Source organism: Nyctereutes procyonoides, unplaced genomic scaffold (genome assembly GCF_905146905.1).
Source record: "Nyctereutes procyonoides isolate TBG_1078 unplaced genomic scaffold, NYPRO_anot_genome, whole genome shotgun sequence".
NCBI lineage: Eukaryota > Metazoa > Chordata > Mammalia > Carnivora > Canidae > Nyctereutes > Nyctereutes procyonoides.
In genome coordinates, this window is record NW_026575126.1 from 57,106,766 (window position 1) to 57,131,119 (window position 24,354).

Consider the following 24,354-nt stretch of genomic DNA (forward strand, 5'->3'; position numbering starts at 1 on the left):
ACAGAATAACACCCAGTGCTCATCCCGTCAAGTGCCCCCCTCAGTGCCCGTCACCCATTCACCCCCACACCCCGTCCTCCTCCCCTTCCACCACCCCTAGTTCATTTCCCAGAGTTAGGAGTCTTTATGTTCTGTCTCCCTTTCTGATATTTTCCACACATTTCTTCTCCCTTGCCTTCTATTCCCTTTCACTGTTATTTATATTCCCCAAATGAATGAGAACATATAATGTTTGTCCTTCTCCGATTGACTTACTTCACTCGGCATAATACCCTCCAGTTCCATCCACGTTGAAGCAAATGGTGGGTATTTGTCGTTTCTAATGGCTGAGTAATATTCCATTGTATACATAAACCACATCTTCTTTATCCATTCATCTTTCGATGGACACCGAGGCTCCTTCCACAGTTTGGCTATTGTGGACATGGCTGCTAGAAACATCGGGGTGCAGGTGTCCCAGCGTTTCATTGCATCTGCATCTTTGGGGTAAATCCCCAACAGTGCAATTGCTGGGTCATAGGGCAGGTCTATTTTTAATCTTTGAGGAACCTCCACACAGTTTTCCAGAGTGGCTGCACCAGTTCACATTCCCACCAACAGTGTAAGAGGGTTCCCTTTTCTCCGCATCCTCTCCAACATTTGTGGTTTCCTGCCTTGTTAATTTTCCCCATTCTCACTGGGGTGAGGTGGTATCTCATTGTGGTTTTGATTTGTATTTCCCTGATGGCAAGTGATGCAGAGCATTTTCTCATGTGCATGTTGGCCATGTCTGTGTCTTCCTCTGTGAGATTTCTCTTCATGTCATTTGCCCATTTCATGATTGGATTGTTTGTTTCTTTGGTGTTGAGTTTAATAAGTTCTTTATAGATCTTGGAAACTAGCCCTTTATCTGATAGGTCATTTGCAAATATCTTCTCCCATTCTGTAGGTTGTCTTTTAGTTTTGTTGACTGTATCCTTTGCTGTGCAAAAGCTTCTTATCTTGATGAAGTCCCAATAGTTCATTTTTGCTTTTGTTTCTTTTGCCTTCGTGGATGTATCTTGCAAGAAGTCACTGCGGCTGAGTTCAAAAAAGGTGTTGCCTGTGTTCTCTAGGATTTTGATGGAATCTTGTCTCACATTTAGATCTTTCATCCATTTTGAGTTTATCTTTGTGTATGGTGCAAGAGAGTGGTCTAGTTTCATTCTTCTGCATGTGGATGTCCAATTTTCCCAGCACCATTTATTGAAGAGACTGTCTTTCTTCCAGTGGATCGTCTTTCCTCCTTTATCGAATATTAGTTGACCATAAAGTTCAGGGTCCACTTCTGGGTTCTCTATTCTGTTCCATTGATCTATGTGTCTGTTTTTGTGCCAGTACCACACTCTCTTGATGACCACAGCTTTGTAGTACAACCTGAAATCTGGCATTGTGATGCTCCAGATATGGTTTTCTTTTTTAAAATTCCCCTGGCTATTCGGGGTCTTTTCTGGTTCCACATGAATCTTATAATAATTTGTTCTAACTCTCTGAAGAAAGTCCATGGTATTTTGATAGGGATTGCATTAAACGTGTAAATTGCCCTGGGTAACATTGACATTTTCACAATATTAATTCTGCCGATCCATGAGCATGGAATATTTTTCCATCTCTTTGTGTCTTCCTCAATTTCTTTCAGAAGTGTTCTATAGTTTTTAGAGTATAGAACCTTTATCTCTTTGGTTAGGTTTATTCCTAGGTATCTTATGCTTTTGGGTGCAATTGTAAATGGGATTGACTCCTTAATTTCTCTCTCTTCAGTTTCATTGTTAGTGTATAGAAATGCCACTAATTTCTGGGCATTGATTTTGTATCCTGCCACGCTACCAAATTGCTGTATGAGTTCTAGCAATCTTGGGGTGGAGGCTTTTGGGTTTTCTATGTAGAGTATCATGTCATCGGCGAAGAGGGAGAGTTTGACTTCTTCTTTGCCAATTTGAATGCCTTTAATGTCTTTTTGTTGTCTGATTGCTGAGGCTAGGACTTCCAGTATTATGTTGAATAGCAGTGGTGAGAGCGAACATCCCTGTCTTGTTCCTGATCTTAGGGGAAAGGCTCCCAGTGCTTCCCCATTGAGAATGATATTTGCTGTGGGCTTTTCGTAGATGGCTTTTAAGATGTCGAGGAAAGTTCCCTCTATCCCTACACTCTGAAGAGTTTTGATCAGGAATGGATGCTGTATTTTGTCAAATGCTTTCTGTGCATCTAATGAGAGGATCATATGGTTCTTGGTTTTTCTCTTGCTGATATGATGAATCACATTGATTGTTTTACGAGTGTTGAACCAGCCTTGTGTCCCGGGGATAAATCCTACTTGACCATGGTGAATAATTTTCTTAATGTGTTGTTGGATTCTATTGGCTAGTATCTTGTTGAGAATTTTTGCATCCATGTTCATCAGGGATATTGGTCTGTAATTCTCCTTTTTGGTGGGGTCTTTGTCTGGTTTTGGAATTAAGGTGATGCTGGCCCATAGAACGAATTTGGAAGTACTCCATCTCTATCTTTCCAAACAGCTTTAGTAGAATAGGTATGGTTTCTTCTTTAAACGTTTGATAGAATTCCCCTGGGAAGCCATCTTTCTCTTCTTTTTTAAAGAGATTGAGAGCTAGGGGAAGGAAGCAGGAAAGAGAGAATCCCAAGCAGGTCCCATGCATGAAGCTCAACACAGGGCTCAACCTCACGCCCCCAAGATCATGACCTGAGCTGAAACCAAAAGTCCAGTGCTTAACCAACGGAGCCATCCAGGAGCCCCTGGCAAAGAGTTTCCAAATGGACTTTGCACATATATATTTCCTCAGCCAGCTACCCTCTCTGGGCCTCTCAAAGCGGAAAAGTTTGGGAACCACTCACACAGCCCAACCCCAAAACCCAGAGCAGCTAAATAATTTAACTCAGTCACTGTGTGATGGAGCAGCAGAGCTCAACTAGGATCCAGGATTTTGGACACATTGTGTTCTTTCTACTCCAACAAGGGATGTGCTGCTCCAGACCCAGGGTTTGAGTAGTGATTCATTTCTTTTCACCAGAATTGGCTTGAGTCCTCACATGCTGTGTTGGTGGGAAGCCCACCAACTTCCCACCAAGAGTTGCACTCTTGCATCTGTCATCACACTGTCCAAGAACTCTGTTTCAGCAGTCCCAAAGAGAAGCATGCCCATCTCCTACCTTCATGCCTTAGCTTCTTTGTGCTTGCTGTTGCCACCATGTGCCTCTCTGCCACATGGTGCTGCTGTTGGGAGTGGTCCTTGGACCACTTGTGGTGTGTGCCGAGTAACACTCGTCCAGGACAGGGTAGGTTCTTGGAAGAGGAGTCCCTTACTGAGAATTCCAGTTTCCACACCAAATACACTGGCATGCTCTGTGGGCTCTGTGCTTAGGTACCCAAGCAATCTTATGCCTTAAGGCCAAAGGCTTTCGGGTCTTGCCCCCTCTTCCCTATTCTCAGGTTTTGCCATCTCCAAATGGGTTTGGGTCTTCACCTCTCTTGAACCCAAAGCATCGTTTGCCTTTCAAGCCCTTGGACTCATTATGGGGTCTGGGGGGTGTGACTAGCTATATTCCTTTTTTTAAAAAATTGAAGTATAGTTGGCCTGCAGTGTTAGTTTCAAGTATACAACCTAGTGATTTGGCAGCTCTAGTACATTCATTGTGCTATGCTCACCAGTGTATCCACACGGCCCGGTTACCACTCACTAGTACAGTACTACTGATGATGTTCCCTACGCTGTGCCCGTCATCCCGTGACTTACTCATTCCATAACTGGAAGCCTGCACCTCCCACTCCCCACCTTCCAGCTACATTCCTTTTAGTTCTTAAACACAAACACATTCATTCTCCTCACTTCAAGTCTAATCAGTTTAACTGGTTTATAGGAATTGAAAATTTTTAGGCCTTAAGACTTTGTTTTTCCCTTAGAGATTTGAAGTCTCTCATCTAATTTCCCAGACCTGGCTCAGTTCACAGACCTAAATGTCTGTGAGGGAATGGAGGCCTTTGTGGGACAACATTGACAGAACAGTGCATGTGAGTGTTGCAAGCCATCATCTTCACTTCCTTGGGTGAATGGTTGTGGTCTACTGCTGCAGCTGGCTGCACAGAGTAGAGGCTTACAAAGCCCAGGTGAGAGATGCATGCAGTCTACCCTACCTTTAGGTGGATGGCTCTCTAAATCCATCCTGTGGCTCCTCCTACAGTGCCTGTGAGTTTAGTTGGAAATCCATCCTTGCCAAGTGGCAAAATCTCCACACTGGCTCTATGACCTGTGGATTTGAAACTGTTAGGGGAACAAGGGTGAAATGGAAACCACTGGAACTCTTTGAATGAAAACAGTAAATCCAAAGCCACACTGGGGGATCCTGCATCTTTGGGGGAAATTGTTGATACTTGTTCACCACCAGGAAAAGCTGTGGGTGGGGGCCTCGCTCAGAGTACATGAGCTATGTGCTTCTGGGGTGAACTCCGCCCTAGAATCAGAGCCAATGCTTGGGACAGTGGTGGAGACAGCTCCAAGGGCTGCTGCACATGTACAGCTGGGAACTCACAAAGAGTCTGTGTTGTGGGGAGAGCAGGGAGCTGGGATCACACCAAGACTCTTTAAGAGAGCTACTGGGATACACTTTTATGACCTCTTGGATAGTAGTCTTTTCCCTTAACAGAACACCTCCTTCAAATTATGGCAAACACCAACAGGAGTCACTTATTTTAGACATTTATTTCACATACAAGTTTTCAAGAAGACATCTAAGTGAATGTGAATACAAAACAATGAAGAGACATACACTGATACCTGGAATGCACTCAGAGGCCAAAGCCAACAGCTGTGCAAGCTGCTCACACATGCCTTGCATTTGGGGCTGCCCCAGCTCCTTCACAGCTGAGTCTCGTGCATTGCTGAGCAGGAGACCTCACATACAGGCTTTCTTCACTGCAGCTACCTGCCATCGGCTACCAAGGAGCTTCACAAGTTGCCTTCTGGTGAACATGAATGATGAGTCTTTCTCCTCACTGCGCAAGCTCCTGGGCTGCTCACAGCCTCCTTCTTCCTAAAGTATGAAGTATAGCCTGGGATGCGGCCTGCAGCGGTGGGCCAGGAGGGCTACCTGGTCTTATGACCTCTTCCTCACCTATACCACGCCCTGCTGTCTCACTAAATATTAGAGCCAGAGCAGTCTTGGCAATCAAGTTCCATGTCTCTTCAGCTAAGGAACACTGGCCCAGAGAGGCTGAGGTTTGTCAAACAACACTCGGTTAAGCGATAGTGACAAGACTAAAACGTGTCCCTTTTGGCTTCTGGTCTAATGCTTGCTCCCCCAGGGCAGGCTGCCCTGAACAGCTTAAGCATATGTGTGAAGTTTCCATTTTAAAGAAGATTTATAAACAAGGTAGGTTGTATGTGTATTAAAATCACTGGTAGGAACTGGAGGTATTTGTGGGGGTAACAAAGCAAGTGTAGGCAGGGAATACAAGCCAGTTTCCAAAGTGCCTTGGATAAGATGTCAGAGAATAAAATGTCCATTTGTTCATACGACTTTTAAAAAATAGGAATTGGGGTAATCTTCAAAGAAATGAAATAGGATTAAACAAATATAGGTTTTAGGTAGTTGGTTGAGGTGGCTTGTATGTTTTGTTGAGCTTTCCAGCAGCCAGAACAAAGAGAGAAAAGCAGTAAGTTATAAAAATCACAGTGTTTGTAATTTTCTTTCCTGCTTAGGATCAGAGCTTTCCCTGGTACCAAGACCCAGAAAAAAATCTTTTCCTATGGATCTTCATAAAGGCAATGTTATGTGATACAAAAGACATACACTATTCATTTTGACTTTCATGTTCCAGTTGAAAAAAGACAAAATGCAAGTTGTCTTGGTCTAAGATGATAAGTAGGATCTTCTATTTCTTCAGCAGAGACAGAGTTCATGAAGGCAATTTAACCCACGTCCAAAAGCCAATTTACCACTAGGACTATAGGTAGGGAACTTGGGTTCCACCTTTGTGTAACCCCAGACATGTGAAACTCACACAGACTTGGTCTGTTCCACTGGAGATGGAATCGGTCCTGCACCTTTTCTGCCACTGGGGACATCTGAGAGGCAGAGGTATACAATTTTAGGCAATTCAGAAAAATTCTTTTGCAAGCGATGGTGATTTTCTCATGCTTGAGTCATTGGTCTTTTGCAAGTGACATGAAGGTGAATGGCATTAATTACCTTTTGCCGGAATGCCTCCTCTGTCATACTGCAAGTTCCTTGAGTAGGGGCACCATGTCCTTTTCTATTTTTGCTTCCTCTCATAGAGCCTGGAACATGGCCTTACACATAACAGTACTTAATAAATACTTATGCATAAATCATCTACTTTCCTGAATCATGCTTTGATATAAGTAGCAATCCTGTGTATGTATTACTAAGTGGAGATTTATTTCTATTCATGTGCATCTTCTCTAGAGCTGGAATTCCGGAACATCTACACAATACAAGCACACGCCCACGGGCACCGCACGCATCTCACTGTGCTAGGCACACTAATGACATGACACTGCACTTACCATTAGAAGTCTATAATTCAGACCACACGCAGGAAACCAACCTACCGAGGTGTGAACAATTGTAACATCTCCAACAAATGTAAATCAGAAACATGTATCAATGTGTACCTGAGTCACCTGCCATCCAGCAGGCCACATCCTATACTGGCACCATGAAATGGATTTCTTTCTACGCTGCCTACCCCACTTGGTACAATGTTGAATAGGCTTTGAAAGGTTCAAACATACTCAAAGGAAAAATATTATCTCCAGATGTCTTCAAATAAGAGAACATCTGACAAAGCAGAGAAGAGATAAGATCAAAAGAAGCTATGCACAGCTCTGACTGTGGCTGTCTTTCCACCAAACTTAGGACCTGTTTCCCAAATCAAACCCTCCCTCCCCGCACCTCCAGGGTTACCTATGTACTAAGGGTATAAATGTCACTGGCCTCATCCTGGAGCAACCACCCTTGGAAGTTCAGATTTCTTGGTTTCATCTGTAACTTCCAGAAATGAATCAACTACTTCCCTGTCTCTCCCCTCCCCATTTTGGCTCTTCCTTCAAGACCTATTGGGTTAGTGCTAAGGAATTATCAAAGAGATTTTTCAAATAGGAAAATGACAATAGTGTTCTAGATTGGAGGTTTCTGTAAATCCTTCCATGTTTACTCAGTAAGCTATAGAGTTATATAAATTACTCAGGGCTCTACAATTGGGTTGATGATTCTAAGAACACGGACTAGAAGACTCAGAAAAGGATGGTGTATTTAACAAATAGCCCTGGAGGTCACGGTCTGAATGAGGTGGCTATCTGATCTAGAGCAGGCCTAAGGAGTCTGATTGGTCTTAGAAACAGTGAAGGTTTTCAGTTTCTACTGCACTTTTTCCCTATTCCCTTAAAGTTTGAGAAAACTATCATTAATATAATATTCCTAAAGTATTGGGGCTGGGGGGCATGAAATATGCCAACATGCCAGTCATGTTCTAGGTAAGAACCAGAGCAGTTGTAGAGTAGAATGTGTCTGAGTGAAGATTCTACTTTAATGAGACCCACCATGGACATGCATCCTCTTTACTCTGGAGAGGGCCTGGTGGTTCAGGAGAGTCAGATGAGAGCATCCAGAACACCCTGGAGGTAAGTGTAGGACTTACAAGAAATGGTAAGAGGAACTGGATCAGAGGATGGAGAAGCAGCAGCCCAGGGGGTTTTGGTCTTCAGGTCTGGAGAAGGTTGGCATGGTGGGTGAGCAGGTGCTTCTCTTCTCTGTGGAGGCTGAGGTGTTAGTTACATGGTTTCATTGACAATACAGGGACTCCACCCTAGCAGTGTGGATCACCTCGACCAAAAGGGTATATAGTGCAACAGACTTCCGAAGGAAGCGCTACAATCTCAATGTCCCTTTTATCTTCAAAACTAAGATGTGGTGTCAATCTGACCAGACTCCTGAAAGTTCTACCCGAACAAGAGATCTGTGATCAGGTTGGGTCCAGGATCCTATGTGGTGGGCAACAGGAACTTTCAGCATGTTGGGTCTGCTTGAAAACAACTCTTCCCCCATGTGGAGTGACCTTGAATGGTGCTGAATTTGGCAATCCCACAGCAGAGGTCTCGACATCCTGAAGGGACTGTCATTCTGAACCCACACAGGACATCTTCTCCACTTTGCTAAGGGAGAAGTTGAGAGGAACGGACTGGTCAAGTTAGAGGCAGAGGTGAGAACATGAGGTGGACCCATAGTTTATTCTCAAGCTCATCTTGGGAATTACACTTCATAGCTAAGAAAAGATTGCTTCTAACGGTGAGGCTGGGGTAAAATGGCTAATGGGGGCACGTAGGAGGAGAAGAGGTCAACGTCAAAAAGTTTTCCTGAATTCATCAGTCTTTCCCTTAGGCAGGTTCTCTGGGGAACATGAGGATGGTGGGTGCGGCAGAAGCTTTTCCCTTGAATGAACCTCCCGATGTTTGGTGAGGACAGAACTCTTACTGAAACGTTTGCCACACTGGGCACAGCCGTAGGGCTTCTCTCCAGTGTGGATCCTCCGATGCTCTCGAAATCGTGTGCAGTTATTGAAACTTTTTTCACAATCCACACATTTGTAGGGGTTCTCGCCAGTGTGAACCCTGCGGTGGGCGCTGAAATGGGAGCTGTTGGTAAAGCTCTTCCCGCACTCCCCACACTGATAGGGCTTCTCTCCAGTGTGGGTTCTCTGATGTATGATAAGACTCGAGCTCTGACTAAAGCATTTTCCACATTCTCCACACCTGTAGGGCTTCTCCCCTGTGTGGATTCTCTGGTGGGCACCAAAGTTGGAGGAGTCATTAAAGCTTTTCCCACAGTCAAGACATTTAAAGGGTTTTTCTCCAGTGTGGATTCTTTGATGTCTGATTAGGCTTCTGCTTCTACCAAAGCACTTTCCGCAGACACTGCATTTATAAGGATTTTCCTTCTGGTGGGTCATTCGGCACATAAGACGAGCATTCCTTCCAAAGCTTTCTCCATATTTGAGAAGTCGGTAGGGTCTCTTCCCCATGAAAGGCCTCAGATGCACTACAGCTTTCCCTAAATCTCTAGGCTGAGACATCAGCTTCCCCTGTCTGATTCCTTGAAAGTTTTCCCATTGTCTTCCTGAGATGTATTCCCTTTTGCTGTATTTACCTGGATCAGCATTCTGGGAAATGACCCTTTTAGACTTTTCTATTAATGCCCTATGCTGCTCCATGTCCTTATATATTACCTGTGTTGTGTCCTCCTTGAAACTACCTCCAATTTCGAAATCTGAAAAAAAAAAAAAAAGTGATTGTAATTTCAGACCAGTCCTGTATTAACATATAGAGCATGGCCTATGGGGCTTTGTTAGGATCCCTGCATACTTCTCTGGCCTCTTGGGTCCAATTACCCTTCTCTGATTCATTATGCCTTATTTTTATTCAGTTCCACGAGCAGCCAGTAACACCTAGTATGAAGTAGGCCTTCTGAAATGTTTCCTGAATTGAAATCGAAGTTGTTATTCTCCACCCATATCCTGAGTTAACAGGGAACCAACTTAGCGTTCTCCTTGAGGTTCTACTCCCACCCATCCTGCTTTCAAAATTTCACATCTGTGCTAAAACACACTGCGCTAGTGTTCAGAGCAGATTCCAGTGATCAGGTTTCAATTCCTCAATGGACTTCCAAGTTCACTGATATCTAATCATACCCTACCCAAGGCTATTTCTTCCTTCTCTTCAAATGTTCTTGTCACTGTTTTTTTCCAGCTGTCTCACACATAGACCACACAAATTCAAATCTTAATTCTCATCATTCCTCATACTGGAATTACCTCCCTTTCACCCTGTTGTCTATGTCCCACATTCACTGCAAGGTGCATCTTGCTGCCAGCTTTTCCAGGAGGTCTTCTGGACACACAGTATGATGTGGTGAAAAGACACAGGCTTTGGAATCATACTGCTCTGGTTCTGATTCCATCTTGATTCCTTATTAACTGTGTGGCTTTGAACTTTTTTATTATGGAAAATTCAAACACACAGAAAAGTAGAGACTATAGTATGTAAAATGAATTTCCATGAGCCACTCACCCAGCTTTAATGATGATCTACTCATGGCCAATCTAGTTTCCCTTCTATTCCCACCTGCTTTCTGCTCCCTCTACCCAGATTGTTTTGAATCAAATTCTAGAGACTGTATTATTTCACCCAGGTTTGTTTGATCCCCAAACCTCTGTTCTTCAGCATTCTACTATGCTGCCTTGTTTCTACTTGCCAGTTTGAACATCCCTGTCCTTGCAGACATTGAGTTGAGATTGCTTATATCTCTCTGTCCCAAGTGGGGGTGGGGGTTGTAGGATGGGTCGGGGAGAGGAAGGCAGCCATCAATCAGTCCATTAAGTTAAGTGCAAGCCCTAACAATGTCATCTTTCATTTAGCCGTTCTTTTGAAGCGTTCTCATTGGGTCCAACATTGTCCTGGGGTTTGGAGGAAGTCACAGCCTCATGGTTGGCTCAGAGTCTGACGATTTAGCAACAGGTCTGCAGCTCGATTTAAAAAATGAGACTCACAAGGGATGGTACCAAAGGACTTTGTTTCCAGTAACCAAACCCTGGGTTATGTAAGACTTAATGATTTCAGCCTTCAAATTATAATTTCCTGTATAGACATTAGCAAAAAGCACATGGATGCCCCTTCTCTAGCCTTTGTTTTGAATGAGCAGAGTATGCTGAAAGGAAAGGACAGAAAGATAGGATGGCTGTGGAATCTTAACACAAGCCTGATGAGGAAACCTGGATTGGGGTCTATTACAAAAGTCTTGGCAAGAAGCAGAGAAAGGTTGAGACTTTCCTACCACAGCTGGTAGCTGTGTTAACTAAAGAGGGGATCTGTCCAGATGTTCTACAACAGGCAGAAAGAAAGTATCTGCTTGGATGTAAATCATGAGAGAGAAAGCACCAAAAATGTCTCTGAAGTTTTAGGTCAGGATGTGGGAGGACACAGGGAAGAGCTAAGATGCAGGAAGGAAGACAGTGATTTTAGTCTTGAAAGTTTGAAGTCTGGAACTGATGCCCACGAGGGTGCCAGCAGTCCATGGGAAACATGCTGGTGGGGCGGGGAACCAGAGTCAAGTCTCTCTCTAATCTTGCCTCTGCCTGTCCTTTTTCTCAGTCATGTCACAAAGGACTGAGACTTTTGTGTTCTGAGCCTATGGACACACCTCTTTCTCTGACTTTTTCTGCAAGTTCTTCTTCCCCATAGTATTTTCAGGTGACATGAAACACTGACCCAAATAAGACAAAAACCAAGGCTGAGATCCAAAAGTCTGAATCACTAGAATTCTTTGAATAGAAGCACCAGGAGAAAGACACTTTGTTTTGTTCGTTCATTGCTAGGTCCCCCGTTTCTCACACAGCACAGGATCCTCAATGTCTGCTTAATGAATACATACTCATGAGCTATACGCTCAGTTAGTGATTTTGCAGTAAATCACACTTCCCCCTTGATGGTCCTTACCACTTGGGCTTGGCAGTAGACCTGGAGGCCCCTGGAATGCTGACTCTTGTACAATTTCCTCCTCACTCATTCTCTCGCTGCCAGAATCTTCAGCCATCGCCTCTTGTGAGGCCTCCTCCGGTTCCCAGCCTATTGGTTCCTGGGGTTCAATCTCAATATCCTCTCCCTCTTGCCCTGAGGGTGATGGGACTTCTTCTGGGGTGTTGGTGGAAGGAGCAGAGGCCCGAGAGTTTATCAGGGCATCCATCTCCTTGTAGAACGCGCAGGACTCTAGCACGTGACCATTTTTTACTTTGCGGTAGCTCTTCTGGAGGCTTTTGAACTTGGTCCGGCACTGTTCCGGTGTCCGGAGAAAGCCACACTCACGCAGTTGCTCAGCCACAGCCCCATACAACTTGCTCTTCCGATGGCAAGCCTGGAGAGCTTCGTAAAACCGAGTCTCACGGAGGATATCAAGAAAAGTCTTGGTTTCTTCATACCCCCAGTGTACACCTGCCATGGAAGGATAAAATTCAAAGATATAAGAAAAAGAGTCTGCAGCCTCTAAACATAAGGGGTAAAAGAAAACCCATTCATAGTGGCAACAGGAACTATGATATGCTGGGGGAGAAGATATGCAAAAAATGAGAGAAAAAAATCTGTAATTTATTGAAAGTCATCAAGGAACTAGAAGACACAGAGAGGCGCTATGTTTCTGAATAGTAAGACTCAAGTTGTACAGGTATCAATTATCAGATGAATCTATGAAGTCAAAATCCCAATAGGATTTTTATTTTTTTTATTTTTTATTTTATTTTTTTTCCCAATAGGATTTTTAAATTGAAATTGTTAAACTGGTCTCAAAGTTTATTTGGTAGAGTAGGAATGTAGTCCCTCAGATCTGCCATTGCTATGGCGATTAAGTAAGGATACAACTATCTTTTCAAAATGGTTAAAACAGAGGAGGACACTTGTTAAGTCAGTCTTCCTTGAAGAGGAGAACTAATCCAGAGTCATTTTTGATGTCACTGAGTCCTCTACTGTGAGAGATGAAACGACTCACAAGAATGAGCAGATGTTCTGCTTCTATGGGAGAATCAAACTTCTCAGGACATGTCTGAATACAGTTTGTGAGTATGAAGAAATCACTTCTATCCTCAGTCTTGCCTGGTGATCTCCTCCAGGATAGCACTGCATTCCCATGTTTGGGTCTGCCCTTGTGTCTACGGATTTCCAGATTGGGGAGCACCTGTACAAGTATGATGCATCTTCTCCGTGTTTTTCTGAGCTCTTTTGAATGTAGTCATGAGTGTACCCCCAACTCTCCTAGCCTGATTTTTCCACTCTAAGAACTTACCATCTTCTTTTAAAAAGAATTTATTTATTTATTTATGTAATTGAGAGAGAGCATAAGCATGAGCAGGGGAAGGGGTAGGCAGAGGTAGAGGGAGAAGCAGACTCCTCACTGAGCAGGGAGCAGGATGCAGGGTTCAATCCCAGGATCCTGAGATCATGACTTGAGCCTAAAACAGACGCCTAACTGAGCCACCCAGGCATCTTTTTCATAAGGCAGAGTGGAGAAACTTTCCTAATAATAGTGACACCTAGCTATGTCTCATTGCATTTAACCAGAATAAAGTCTCTCTCTTATTTTGCCTCTGCCTGTCTTTTTTTTATCATGCACATCACGAAAAATGGAGATATCTGTGTTTAACATCTGCAGAATGCCTTCCTCCATTTTTACCTACCACCTCATTTAACACTAAGGATCCCAGAATCCTGGGTCATGTTTTATTGCTGAGAAAACCGAAGCTCAAAGTACTTATACAGTGTGTCTACTGTCACCCAATCATTAACTACCGGGTTAGTTCTGCATGTCCCCAGTTTCAACACCAGCTTTTGTTTACATGGTATATAGTATATCTTCTCTACCTTTTAATTTCAAGGTCTCTGCATCTTACACTTCACATGCATCTCTTGTAAGGAGTGTTTTTTTTAAATGACTGACAATCTTAGTCTCTTAAGTTTGTAATTAATGATATATTTGGATTTATGTCTACTATCTTCCTGTGTTTTCCATTGGAATAATCTACTCTGTGTTCCTTTTTCTCTCCTTTCTTGTCTTCTTCTACAATTACAGTTTTTTTTACTCTAGTTAGTTATATGTTCTTCAACTGGTTACCCTAGAGTGTATAAAAATGTATCTTCGACTTACTAGAACCCAACACAACTGACTTATTATATATAACTCAACACAACTTATTATAATTCAATACAACTGGTTGCTTTATACCAGTCCTCAGATGTGGGCTCCCCAGTCCTTTGACTCTATCATCTTTCTTTTTTAAAAATATTTATTTATTTATTATTTATGATAGACACAGAGAGAGAGAGAGAGAGGCAGAGACACAGGAGGAGGGAGAAGCAGGCTCCATGCCAGGAGCCCAACGCGGGACTCGATCCCGGGACCCCAGGATCGTGCCCCGGGCCAAAGGCAGGCGCCAAACCACTGAGCCACCCAGGGATCCCCTCTATCATCTTTCTATAGGCTCCAAATACTCAAATCCATGCTGTGCTTTAGCCTGAGAAAGAACCTCCATGGCCATTACTCAGACTGTCCCAGGGCAGCAAAAAACACCAGATAGTACGTTCAGTGATTAGTGGCAAGGTGCTCACGACAGCACTCTCCTGGTTTGGCTGCCTCCCATCTACTCTTTTTACCACAAGCCCCTATCATCCATTTTCATACCCAAAGGAAAGAGCACAATTCTTACCACTGAGGTTCTGAAACAAGACAGGGGTACCACGAATCTCAGACTTCCGGATAAATTCAATGCCTATTTCATCACCATCAGATTCTTCTGCGGCATCTTCTTCCTCCACCAAATTGATCTGTTCTTTAGCACTGATATCAACTCTCTTTAGTCTGGGGAGAGAGAGAATCTCCTTTGGCTTATCAGCAGATGAAGCATGGGCTGCGGGGTTCAACAGAGCGTCCATGTCCTCAAAGAAGGCACAGGGTTCCAACACGTGGCCATTTCTCACCTTCCGATAGCTCTTCTGGAGGCTTTTGAACTTGGTCCGACACTGTTCCGGTGTTCGGAGAAAGCCACACTCACGCAGCCACTCGGCTACAGCCCCATACACCTGGCTGTTTCGGGGACAAGCCTGTAGTGTCTCATAAAAGCGAGACTCCTTGAGAATGGCAAGGAAAGTCTTTGTTTCCTCATAGCTCCAATGCACGCCTGCTATCTTCTCGTCTTCTAAACCCCAGTGCTGCTGCTCGCCCCACACTCTCCCCGCACTTCGTGCAGGGATCTGAGTGGCATGAACTGGCTTCTCCTTGATGTGGTTGCTTCGTAGAATAACATTCCTTTTGTTAGAAGAGTGTAGACCTAAAGTCCATGGCTCTTTTCTTTGCTCCAATCGGGCAATATTGCTAGATGCAGATGCAGTACTTCCTACAGGAAGAGAAACACATTCCATGGTAAACCCAGAGGTCAAAGCTGCACGCCCTGATCTGCTGCTGCAGTATGCCCTCCTGGACATGTTCACACCTATCCTTGAAAGGTCTTGTCCAATCCCCCTCACTTCTAGAGCCTTCCTCAGCCATGACAGTGCACAGCATGGTAATTCTTACTACCTATTGTATAGTTATAGTTTTCCTTATATCTCTCTTCTTTGGCACAATCACCTACTAGCTTATATTCCCATTTTACTTCTCACATATGTACCACTTCTTTCTCCAGCTAGCTGTTAAGGAAAAACCTTTAATGGTAAAAAACATATATTTTATTAACTTTGATTCCCTCTCAGTGTCTCTCATTGTTTTGGGTTCAGTGTTTACTCCTAACTAGCATTTGTTACTTATAAAATTATAAAATCAAGTGTGCTTATATCTGCTCTCCACATACTCCCACCCCAATACACACACACACTCTGGGGCTAGGAGGGATAAGTCAAGAATTTTGGGATACATCTGGCAAGGTTAATAGGAAAGAGATGTAAGGACAGGGAAGCACATCAATAGTTTGTTGCGTTACAGCACTGTGGAGATCAACATGTCTTAATTGTGAACCCTGACCTCAGTAAACCCTGCTTTCCTTTTGGACCAGGGGAAAGTTTCTTAATCTCGGAGTTTCAGTTTCCTAGGGAATGCTGGCCTCTGTTCACAGAAATGCTGGGAATATTATATAAATAATTGTCTGATCTCAATGCCCAATAGGGATGTAATAAAATTTGGTTTCTTCTCTGGATACTACACACAGAAACTTCACAGAATTCTCGAGAGAAGGAGCATCACATCAAATCCTTTCTGAAAGAACCATGGGGATAGAGATTTGCTCTTTATTTTTATATGAGAGAGTTAAGCGTAGGGTTAATGAAAGCTCAAATATCTATAAGTACCAGGCAGGCAGTGCAAATGAGTGAAAAATATGGCAGTTCAGCATGAGCTCCTTGATCTGGCTCTGGCCAATTGCTGTATGTGAGAAGGTGGGCCTGTGCTGATATTTGACTTTTGAAGAGATACAGAAAATCTGGATTTACAAACTAATATTAAATTAAAACTCTGTGCAAAGCCAAAATATGTGTATAGGCTAGAATCAGCCTATAAGCCATTCATTTACAATATATGATAAAAGACTGGGGCAAGTGTTTTTGGACTTGGGTCCTTCCACTGTAATCATAGTTGACTCTTAAAGTAGAGGTTAGGGGAACCAACCCCATAGTTGAAATCCATGTGTAACTTTTGACTCTCCCAAAACTTAACTAATAGCCTACTGCTGACCAGAAGCCTTGCTGATAACATAGTCGATTAACACGTGTTTTGTATATTATATATATTACATACTGTAGTTCCTTAATAAAATAAGTTAGAGAAAAGAAAATATTATTAAGAAAATCCTAAGGAAGAGAAAACATATTCACAGTATTTATTGAAAAAAAAATCCATGTAGAAGTGGACCTGCGCAGTTCAAACCATCTTGTTTAAGGGTCACCTGTACATATGAAGGTACTGGGCTAAATCTGAATTCTTGGAAGATGATCCCCATCCCACTAGTGGCACATTTTACTCAGGACTCTCATGCAGCATGCCATGTCTGGACACCATGTGAGCTGAGGTTGCAGTAGGAAATACCTGCATGTGCAAACCCAGGCAGACAGCTGGGATGCCTACTGCTCTGGGAGGACTGCCTTGCTATCTCTGTGTCATCAGTGCTACCCTACTCTGGTCATTTCTTTCAGTTGCTTTAATTGCTTTCTAATTATAAACAGCCGTTGGTATATCTTTATTCACTGAGTTTGGTATAGCCTGTTTTATAATCTCTAAACTTTAGAAGCTACATGTAGTGTTGTCCAACAGAACTTTCTGTGATGACAGTAATGTTCTATAATTGCGCTGACCCAAACAGCTTTTAAATATTCTGGTGGTGGGCAGCCCCAGTGGCCCAGCGGTTTAGTGCCGCCTTCAGCCCGGGGTGTGATCCTGGAGACCCGGGATGGAGTTCCACACCCAGCTCCCTGCATGGAGCCTGCTTCTCCCTCTGCACCACCATATCATAAATAAAATCTTAAAAAAAAAGATAGAAGAAACATAACATTATAAAAAATAAATAAATAAATATTCTGGTGGTGGCTATGGCCACTGAGGAACTTAATTTTTAACGATTTCATTTTAATTAATTCTATAAATTTAAATAGCCCTATGTGGCTGGTGGCTACCCTATTAGCACACGTCTACAGCCTCTCTAGTATGGGCTAGTACACATTTTAGGCCTGTAATTTTATTAATAAGCAGTCTTTGATTTTTTGGTTATGTATGAACAAACTGTACTTATTATGCCTACTACCTTTTTTTTTTTAAAGATTTATTTATTTATTTACTTATGATAGACCGAATGAGAGAGAGAGAGAGAGAGAGAGAGAGAGAGAGAGAGAGAGAGGGAGGGAGGAAGGGAGGGAGGGGCAGAGACACAGGAGGAGGGAGAAGCAGGCTCCATGCCGGGAGCCCGACACGGGACTCGATCCCGGTACTCCAGGATCGCACCCTGGGCCAAAGGCAGGCGCCAAACCGCTGAGCCACCCAGGGATCCCCTATGCCTACTACTAACACAGGTGACAAATCCTTCAGACGTTTGCTTCTATTTTTTTTTTCAGACGTTTGCTTCTAAAGTGACACTTCAGTTGTTATGTGTGCCTGTAAATTTACGCTATTTAAATAATTCACAACATACCACCGAGGTTATTGTATTGATATTACTTTTTTCCTTCCATCTGTAAGATTTCCATCCATCCAACAATTATTTTCTGGCCACTCACCCATGGGTCCAACTGTATGCAAAGTGTTGGGTTACTGCAGTTAAACAAGAACAAATCATAAAGAGACCTTGTGACTTAATAAAGCTTTTAGTCTAGTGAGTATGTATAAGCTTATATTTAAGTAGTAAGGATATGACAGTTGTATATAATACCTTACCAATGTTTTCATCCTTAAGTTAGAAGAATGTGTATCTATTTTGAACTGGAAGAGAGGAAGGAGTGGGGAAGAGTACAGGGACAATTGATTACTAGGTCTGGTGAGCTGGCCACAGAAATGACTAGATAACCCAAGGATGTCCTTTAGGTGTTGACACTTTTAACTAATGTATAATCAATAGAAATAAAGATATCAAAAATCCCCAAATCTTTTATGTGAAAAGGGAAAGAATCCTTACCCAGGGAGACCATGTTCCCAACACTCTCTTTCCTAATATCCCGGTACAGGTCTCTGTGAGCGGGAATCTGATGTACGCTCTTTTTGTAGGAAAAACCTCTCGCCATGTGGACATCTTTCACTGGTCCCTGTAACAACACTAACAGCAATGACTACCAAGATAACCACATGGGTTTTCAAAGGATGAATGATCATGGAGGAAACACAGAAAGGCCCCAGAGAAGAATTAAAATCAGGGAACCAAGTGTGTATGATGTGCCAAATGAAGCAGAAGATATTATAAAGGATCATAAGAGAGATGATCCAGCAAGGAGTCTCATTAATCAGAAGACTGGGTCCAGTCTTCTCTGCAAAAGGAGTCAGGGGGGAACAGTGTAAAAGTCTGAGGACAGTGAAGGCACAGGAAATTCATGGGACCGAATACCCTAGGGAAGGCAGAGAGAAGATTTACCACGTACCTGAGACACAACAGGTTGTCGTGTGGTTGTTACTTCCTGATCCATGCTGCTCCATTCGTGAGCAGGGGCAGGAACCCAGGGAGAAGGCTGAGCTGCAAAAAGAGAAAGGAATACTCAAGGTTCTAGGCCCTTTAATTCATGCAGCTTCTCCTTTTAAGAAACGAACATATAGGGATCCCTGGGTGGCGCAGAGGTTTGGCGCCTGCCTTTGGCCCAGGGCGCGATCCTGGAGACCCGGGATCGAATCCCATGTCGGGCTCCCAGTGCATGGAGCCTGCTTCTCCCTCTGCCTATGTCTCTGCCTCTCTCTCTCTCATTCTGTGTGACTATCATAAATAAAGAAAAATTAAAAAAAAAGAAATGAACATATATTAAAAAAAAAGACAGCAAATATAAATTGGTCATTTCATTAATGAGTTCAGAACAATATTCGAAACCATGGTACCCTGAAGCCAGGCTCACAAATGTGAGTGATCTCAGGGAGTTAGCAGACAAAGTGCCTTGTGAAAGGGCCCAGGTGAGGAATGGGGGAACTGGACAGCACACACACCACTGAAAGGACATACAGCTCATGCCCACTTCCAGTGGGCAGCAGTGGGCCTGGGATAGTGAGAGCTTCTAATTTTTTTCAGGAGAAGCCAGAAATCTGGACTTTTGTATAAAATCTCAAAAATTTTTAACCTTGAGAACTGAAAACGAACAAATAAAATCCCCAAACCAAAAACTCCTTGTAGGTGAAACACAACAAGTCTGACGTGGCATGTGAGTTACCAGTTTGCAATCTCTAGCATAAGTTAAGCAATGCTTTCATATGATAAAGAAGTTAGCATACATACATACATAGATACATAGTCCTGGACGTGACAGGCAAATACACAGTACACTCCCTTAAAAACCAGGAGGAACATATATAAACATTCACAAAGCAACTCTGGAACTCACTGTCTAGGGAAAACTTGCAGAATGAATATTACTGTGATCAAGAACTCAAAAGCTTGGGGCACCTGGGTGGCTCAGTGGTTGAGCTTTTGCCTTGGGCTCAGGTCATGATCCTTGGGTCCTGGAATTGAGTCCTGCATTGGGCTCTCTGCAGGGAGCATGCTTCTCCTATGTCTCTGCCTCTCTCTCTGTGTCTCTCGTGAATAAATAAAATCTTAAAAAAAAAAAAAAAAGAACTCAAAATATTGCTCCACTACTTTCCAAAGAAGCAAACTGAATCATTTCCTTGGAAACATAATACAGATATCCCCTGCTTCTTGAAAGTTCATGTGATGCCACTTTGTTTTTTTGCAAAAGACATTGACATCAGGGATCCCTGGGTGGCGCAGCGGTTTGGCGCCTGCCTTCCGCCCAGGGCGCGATCCTGGAGACCCAGGATCGAATCCTACGTCAGGATCCCGATGCATGGAGCCTGCTTCTCCCTCTGCCTATGTCTCTGGCTCTCTCTCTCTCTCTCTCTCTCTCTCTCTCTCTGTGTGTGACTATCATAAATAAATAAAAATTAAAAAAAAAGACATTGACATCAGTACCTATTTTTGCTAACTGAAAGAAATCCAAAAAAGGATTTTCATTTTTACAAAAAAAAAAAAATGGTGAAAAGCAAAGATACTGTTCAGTGTGTGTTTCTCAGAGAGCTATTAGAGGCAGTGTGCATTCAAGTGGGGAGAGTGGCACGGGCACAGTGGCACCCTCCTGGTAAGTACCTCAGCAGAACATACTTTTCCACTTTGTGAGTTCCTTATCACCCTGGGGTGGCAAAATCCAAACACACTATAAATTTACTGGACTAAGCTTATCGGCTAAAGTAACTGAGAGCATGTGATCTATGTGAACCTCGAAATTCAGAAAACATTATTATTTGCAATGAATTCTATCACAACATGAATTTCAGGAAAGATAAGGAGTTTGGGTACATAGCAGTGAATCTTACTACTTGGTGAGGGGTTGTGTAAAATCTGTCTGATATTTGGAGTTTAGAAATAATTGTACCATTATTGGAGAAAGGGAACTAACATTTACTGACCACCAATGTATTGATTGGTCCATTTATGCTGCCTCCTTCAATCCACACTAACAGTCTTATTGCTTTCCTTTTACAATTGACAGAATGGAAAGTTTGAGAAGTTAGGTAACCTGACCAAGGCTGCACAGATAAAGGATGGCAGACCTAGGTTTTGTGTCTGGGTTGTCTGCCCCTAAAGCCTCATCGCTTAACCTCTGTGCATCAATGCTCCTTCCCATATTACTTGCCCTAGGTCGGACAGACAGAGGGGCAGAGACAAGAAGGTATAAAACCCAAGCCTTCCACTGTAAGTTCAATGATCTTTCCATTCCTCTCAGCCTGATACCAGACTGCTGGAATGGAGACATCACAGTGGACCGGGAAAGACAGGGTGTTCAATTTCCTCCTACTTGACTTATTAATGTCCAGGGCAGCTAGGGAGCCTGTGCTCCTTCCTCTATGAAATCTTATTCTTTATTGTTCTCATACGCTACTTCTGTGATGCCTTACTTGTGAGTCAATTTTTAAAAGTAAGTATCTTGTTTCCCTTTCCACACAGTCTTTAAAGTTGTTTATTAGTCAGCCAAGAACACATACACATATATACATGGCAGGACAGAAAAATTCAAGCTGGTTACAGACTGGGAGATTCTTACATTTCACGGCAAGTCCTTGAGGCCAGTCTGGACAAGCTCAGTTTTTCCCAGAGTCCATTTTTAAGATATGCCTTTTACTTATGCTGTGCATCTTCCCACCTCTTGAAGCTAAAGAAGTCTTTCTCCCCAAATATTCAATTTATTTTCAAAAAGGTATTGAGGGGATCCTATCTGAGTAAGTCACAGTGTTAGGGTTACAAAATACATCTGCCATGGTCTCTGCACTGGGCATGCTCTGAGTTCTTCTTACCATTCTTGGGTAAGGGCCGATGCTCTCTCTTTCGGTTCAGTTGCTCCTTGTGTCCTGAGTGGAGGCTTCCAGCTTCCTCCAGAGACACCACTCCAGTGGTCTCCACCTGCTCTGGCTGAAAGTCCGTTACCTCCCACGCTGCTCCCAGTGGGGCCTGCTTCTCTGAGTGCACAGGGCTGTTAACCTGGGAAATAAAAGCTAGTGCTGTAATGGAAAGACGGAGGAAAACAGGGCCCAATGAGGGCCAAAGTCCCCCCAGAAAGATATCAGAGAAGGACAGAAGATGTGGGAAGGAATGAAAATTTCACTCCATTCCCAACGGAGTCCCCAAGGGCATTGGAGAAATAGTACCGTCCAGAAGTCTAGGTATAAGGAAAAAAGACAGTGCTCTTTCTTAGCATACAGAGAAGGAAAAATCCATCAGGAGTAAAATACAGAGCCTCCTTATTATTAGAATAGATACTGAGGGACACCCAGGTGGCTCAGTGGCTGAGCGTCTACCTTCAGCTCAGGGCATGATCCCTGGGTCCTGGGTTCGAGTTCTGCATCAGGCTCCCCACAGGGAGCCTGCTTCTCCCTCTGCCTATGTCTCTTACGAATGAATACATAAAATCTTTTTTAAAAAATAGACGTTGAGGGGATCCCTGGGTGGCGCAGCAGTTTAGCGCCTGCCTTTGGCCCAGGGCGCGATCCTGGAGACCCGGGATCGAATCCCAGGTCAGGCTCCCGGTGCATGGAGCCTGCTTCTCCCTCTGCCTGTGTCTCTGCCTCTCTCTCTCTCTCTGTGTGACTATCATAAATAAATAAAAAAAAATAGACGTTGAGTGCTCACATCTATTAAGGTTCACAGATTAGTGAGATACATTCACTACTGAACTGAAAACATAAAATTAATCTCCACATGTCGCGTCTATCCCTGACCAACACAGCAGCCTGCTGACAGTCAGGTCTTTATACGAATGCAAATCCCGTGCAAGGTGAAACTGCAAATCTTGCAGGATTTTATGAGGTTAATGAAAGGGCTGTTGAAAACAACCAGAAGACCATGAAATGCCACTGACAAATGAGGAGCCGGTGGTTAAACCAGAGAAGAGTGACAAGGATGATGGCATCCAGGGCACTTCAGAAGACACACATTGGAATATTAAAGGACTAGAGAGGGCCCTGGGATAACTGATGAAGTTCTGTGGTTCTTTCCTCGAGTAAACGGCCCTCTTTAGGATCAGGCTGCAAAAGTCCAACGCAACCCTGAAAAGCATAATGTATTGTTCTCTCACATAATTTCTGAGAAACACGCCAGAGACTTAAATATTGTGACGCATAATGTCTAGCTTCATTTGCAAAATAATATTTCAAGCAAGGGTTCTTTTTTAAAAATCTTTCTATTTAATATGAAATTCTGACCCTCTTTTAAGTAGATTCACTTTAAAGGTCTCTCACTAGTACCACTTCTCCCTCCATAGCAAGCCCGATCTGCAAGGCATCCCTGCCCCGCCCCGCCTTACCTGTCCTTTTCTTTTTTTCTTTCTTTCCTTCTTTCAATTTTTTTTATTGGAGTTGGATTTGCCACCATATAGCATCACACCCAGTGCTCATCCCGCCAAGTGCCCCCCTCAGTGCCCATCACCCAGTCACCCCAACCCCCCCTGCCTACCTCCCCTTCCTTGTTCGTTTCCCAGAGTTAGGAGTCTCTCATGCGTCCCCTTCTTTCTAAATACAACAATCTGGAGGAAAAAAAAAAAAAAAAAAAAGAAGTCCGCTCTCACCTGCTGTCTTAGCCTTCCAGCCTCTTTCTCCAAATGTATCACCAGGGCCACCGCCTCCTCTCCACTCTCCGGACACTGCTTCTGCGCCCACGCCTGAATCTTCTTCGGTAAAATGGTGAGAAACTGTTCGATCACCAGCAGCTCAAGGATCTGCTCCTTGGAACGCACTTCGGGCTTCAGCCACCGGCAGCAAAGTTCCCAGAGTTTACTGAAAGCTTCATGGGGTCCAGCCACATCCTCGTAACAGAACTGCCTGAAGCATCTGCGGAAGGTCTCGGACTCGGAGCCCTCCGACGCTTCCAGAGAGGGCTCCACCGCCCACTCGGGCTCCTTCTCCACCTTCATTACTAAGCATCCCTCCACCTCCAGGGGGACGTCGATCTGAGGGTCCAGGGACGCAGCCATGCTCCAACCCGGGGGTGGGGAGGTCAGCCTCGCGCCTAGCTCAAAGTAGAGCCAGATAAACCTAAACCTCCCGGAGCTCGCTGCTTACTGACGTCGGAAGCGAGGCTGGGAGGGCAGGGAAGTGCGGAACGGCAGTGTCAGCCGGAGCCGGGCACTCGGGGCTCGTTCATCGTCAGATCTACCCCGGGCGCTGGAAGAGGAGGATGTGCACCCTGAGGTCCCAGACCCGGCGTCTTCTCCGAACCAGGTGTGCTGTTCCGGGGTGCATCTCTTTTAGTGCAGTGTCCGCAAGACCGAGGCCAGGGGACCGGGAGAAATTTCAAGGGGACTGAAAAGAAGCGGTGGGCGGGGGCTGGACAGCCGGGCCGGGAGGGGGCTGGGCTCCGGGGAGGCGAGGCCCCGGGTGGGTGGGGCCGGGCGTGCAGGCCCCGCCCGGGCTGCGGGCTGCGGGCTGCGGGCTGCGGGCTGCGGGGTGCGAGGCTCGGCCCCGGCGGCGCGTCCAGGCCGCTGCGGGTGGCCGGTCGGGCCCGCGGCTCCGAGGCCGGCGCCAGGCTCTTCCGGGGCCAGGGCGGTCCGGGCC

At 44.3% G+C, this 24,354-nt stretch overlaps 1 protein-coding gene across 1 annotated transcript; it reads right to left on the reverse strand.

Annotated features, from left to right (window-relative positions):
* Nucleotides 1-4,714: 4,714 nt before the first annotated feature.
* Nucleotides 4,715-24,117, reverse strand: ZKSCAN2 (zinc finger with KRAB and SCAN domains 2). Its single transcript, XM_055341417.1, has 7 exons — nt 23,370-24,117; nt 21,604-21,787; nt 18,696-18,787; nt 18,239-18,365; nt 14,297-14,983; nt 11,544-12,035; nt 4,715-9,318 (listed from the first exon to the last, which is right to left on the reverse strand). The coding sequence occupies exons 1-7, from the start codon at nt 23,772-23,774 to the stop codon at nt 8,396-8,398; spliced, it is 2,910 nt and encodes a 969-aa protein (XP_055197392.1). The 5' UTR covers nt 23,775-24,117; the 3' UTR covers nt 4,715-8,395.
* Between the last annotated feature and the right edge of the window lie 237 nt (nt 24,118-24,354).

What these genes read in the sequence shown, in the direction of transcription:
- ZKSCAN2 (XM_055341417.1), bottom strand. Translation starts at nt 23,774, where the DNA reads ATGGCTGCGTCCCTGGACCCTCAGATCGACGTCCCCCTGGAGGTGGAG. An exon ending in TGGGAACATGGTCTCCCTGG is followed by an intron (nt 14,984 to 18,238) that starts GTAAGGATTCTT and finishes CTCTTCCTGTAG; the next exon opens with GAAGTACTGCATCTGCATCT. An exon ending in CTTGTTTCAGAACCTCAGTG is followed by an intron (nt 12,036 to 14,296) that starts GTAAGAATTGTG and finishes CTTCCATGGCAG; the next exon opens with GTGTACACTGGGGGTATGAA.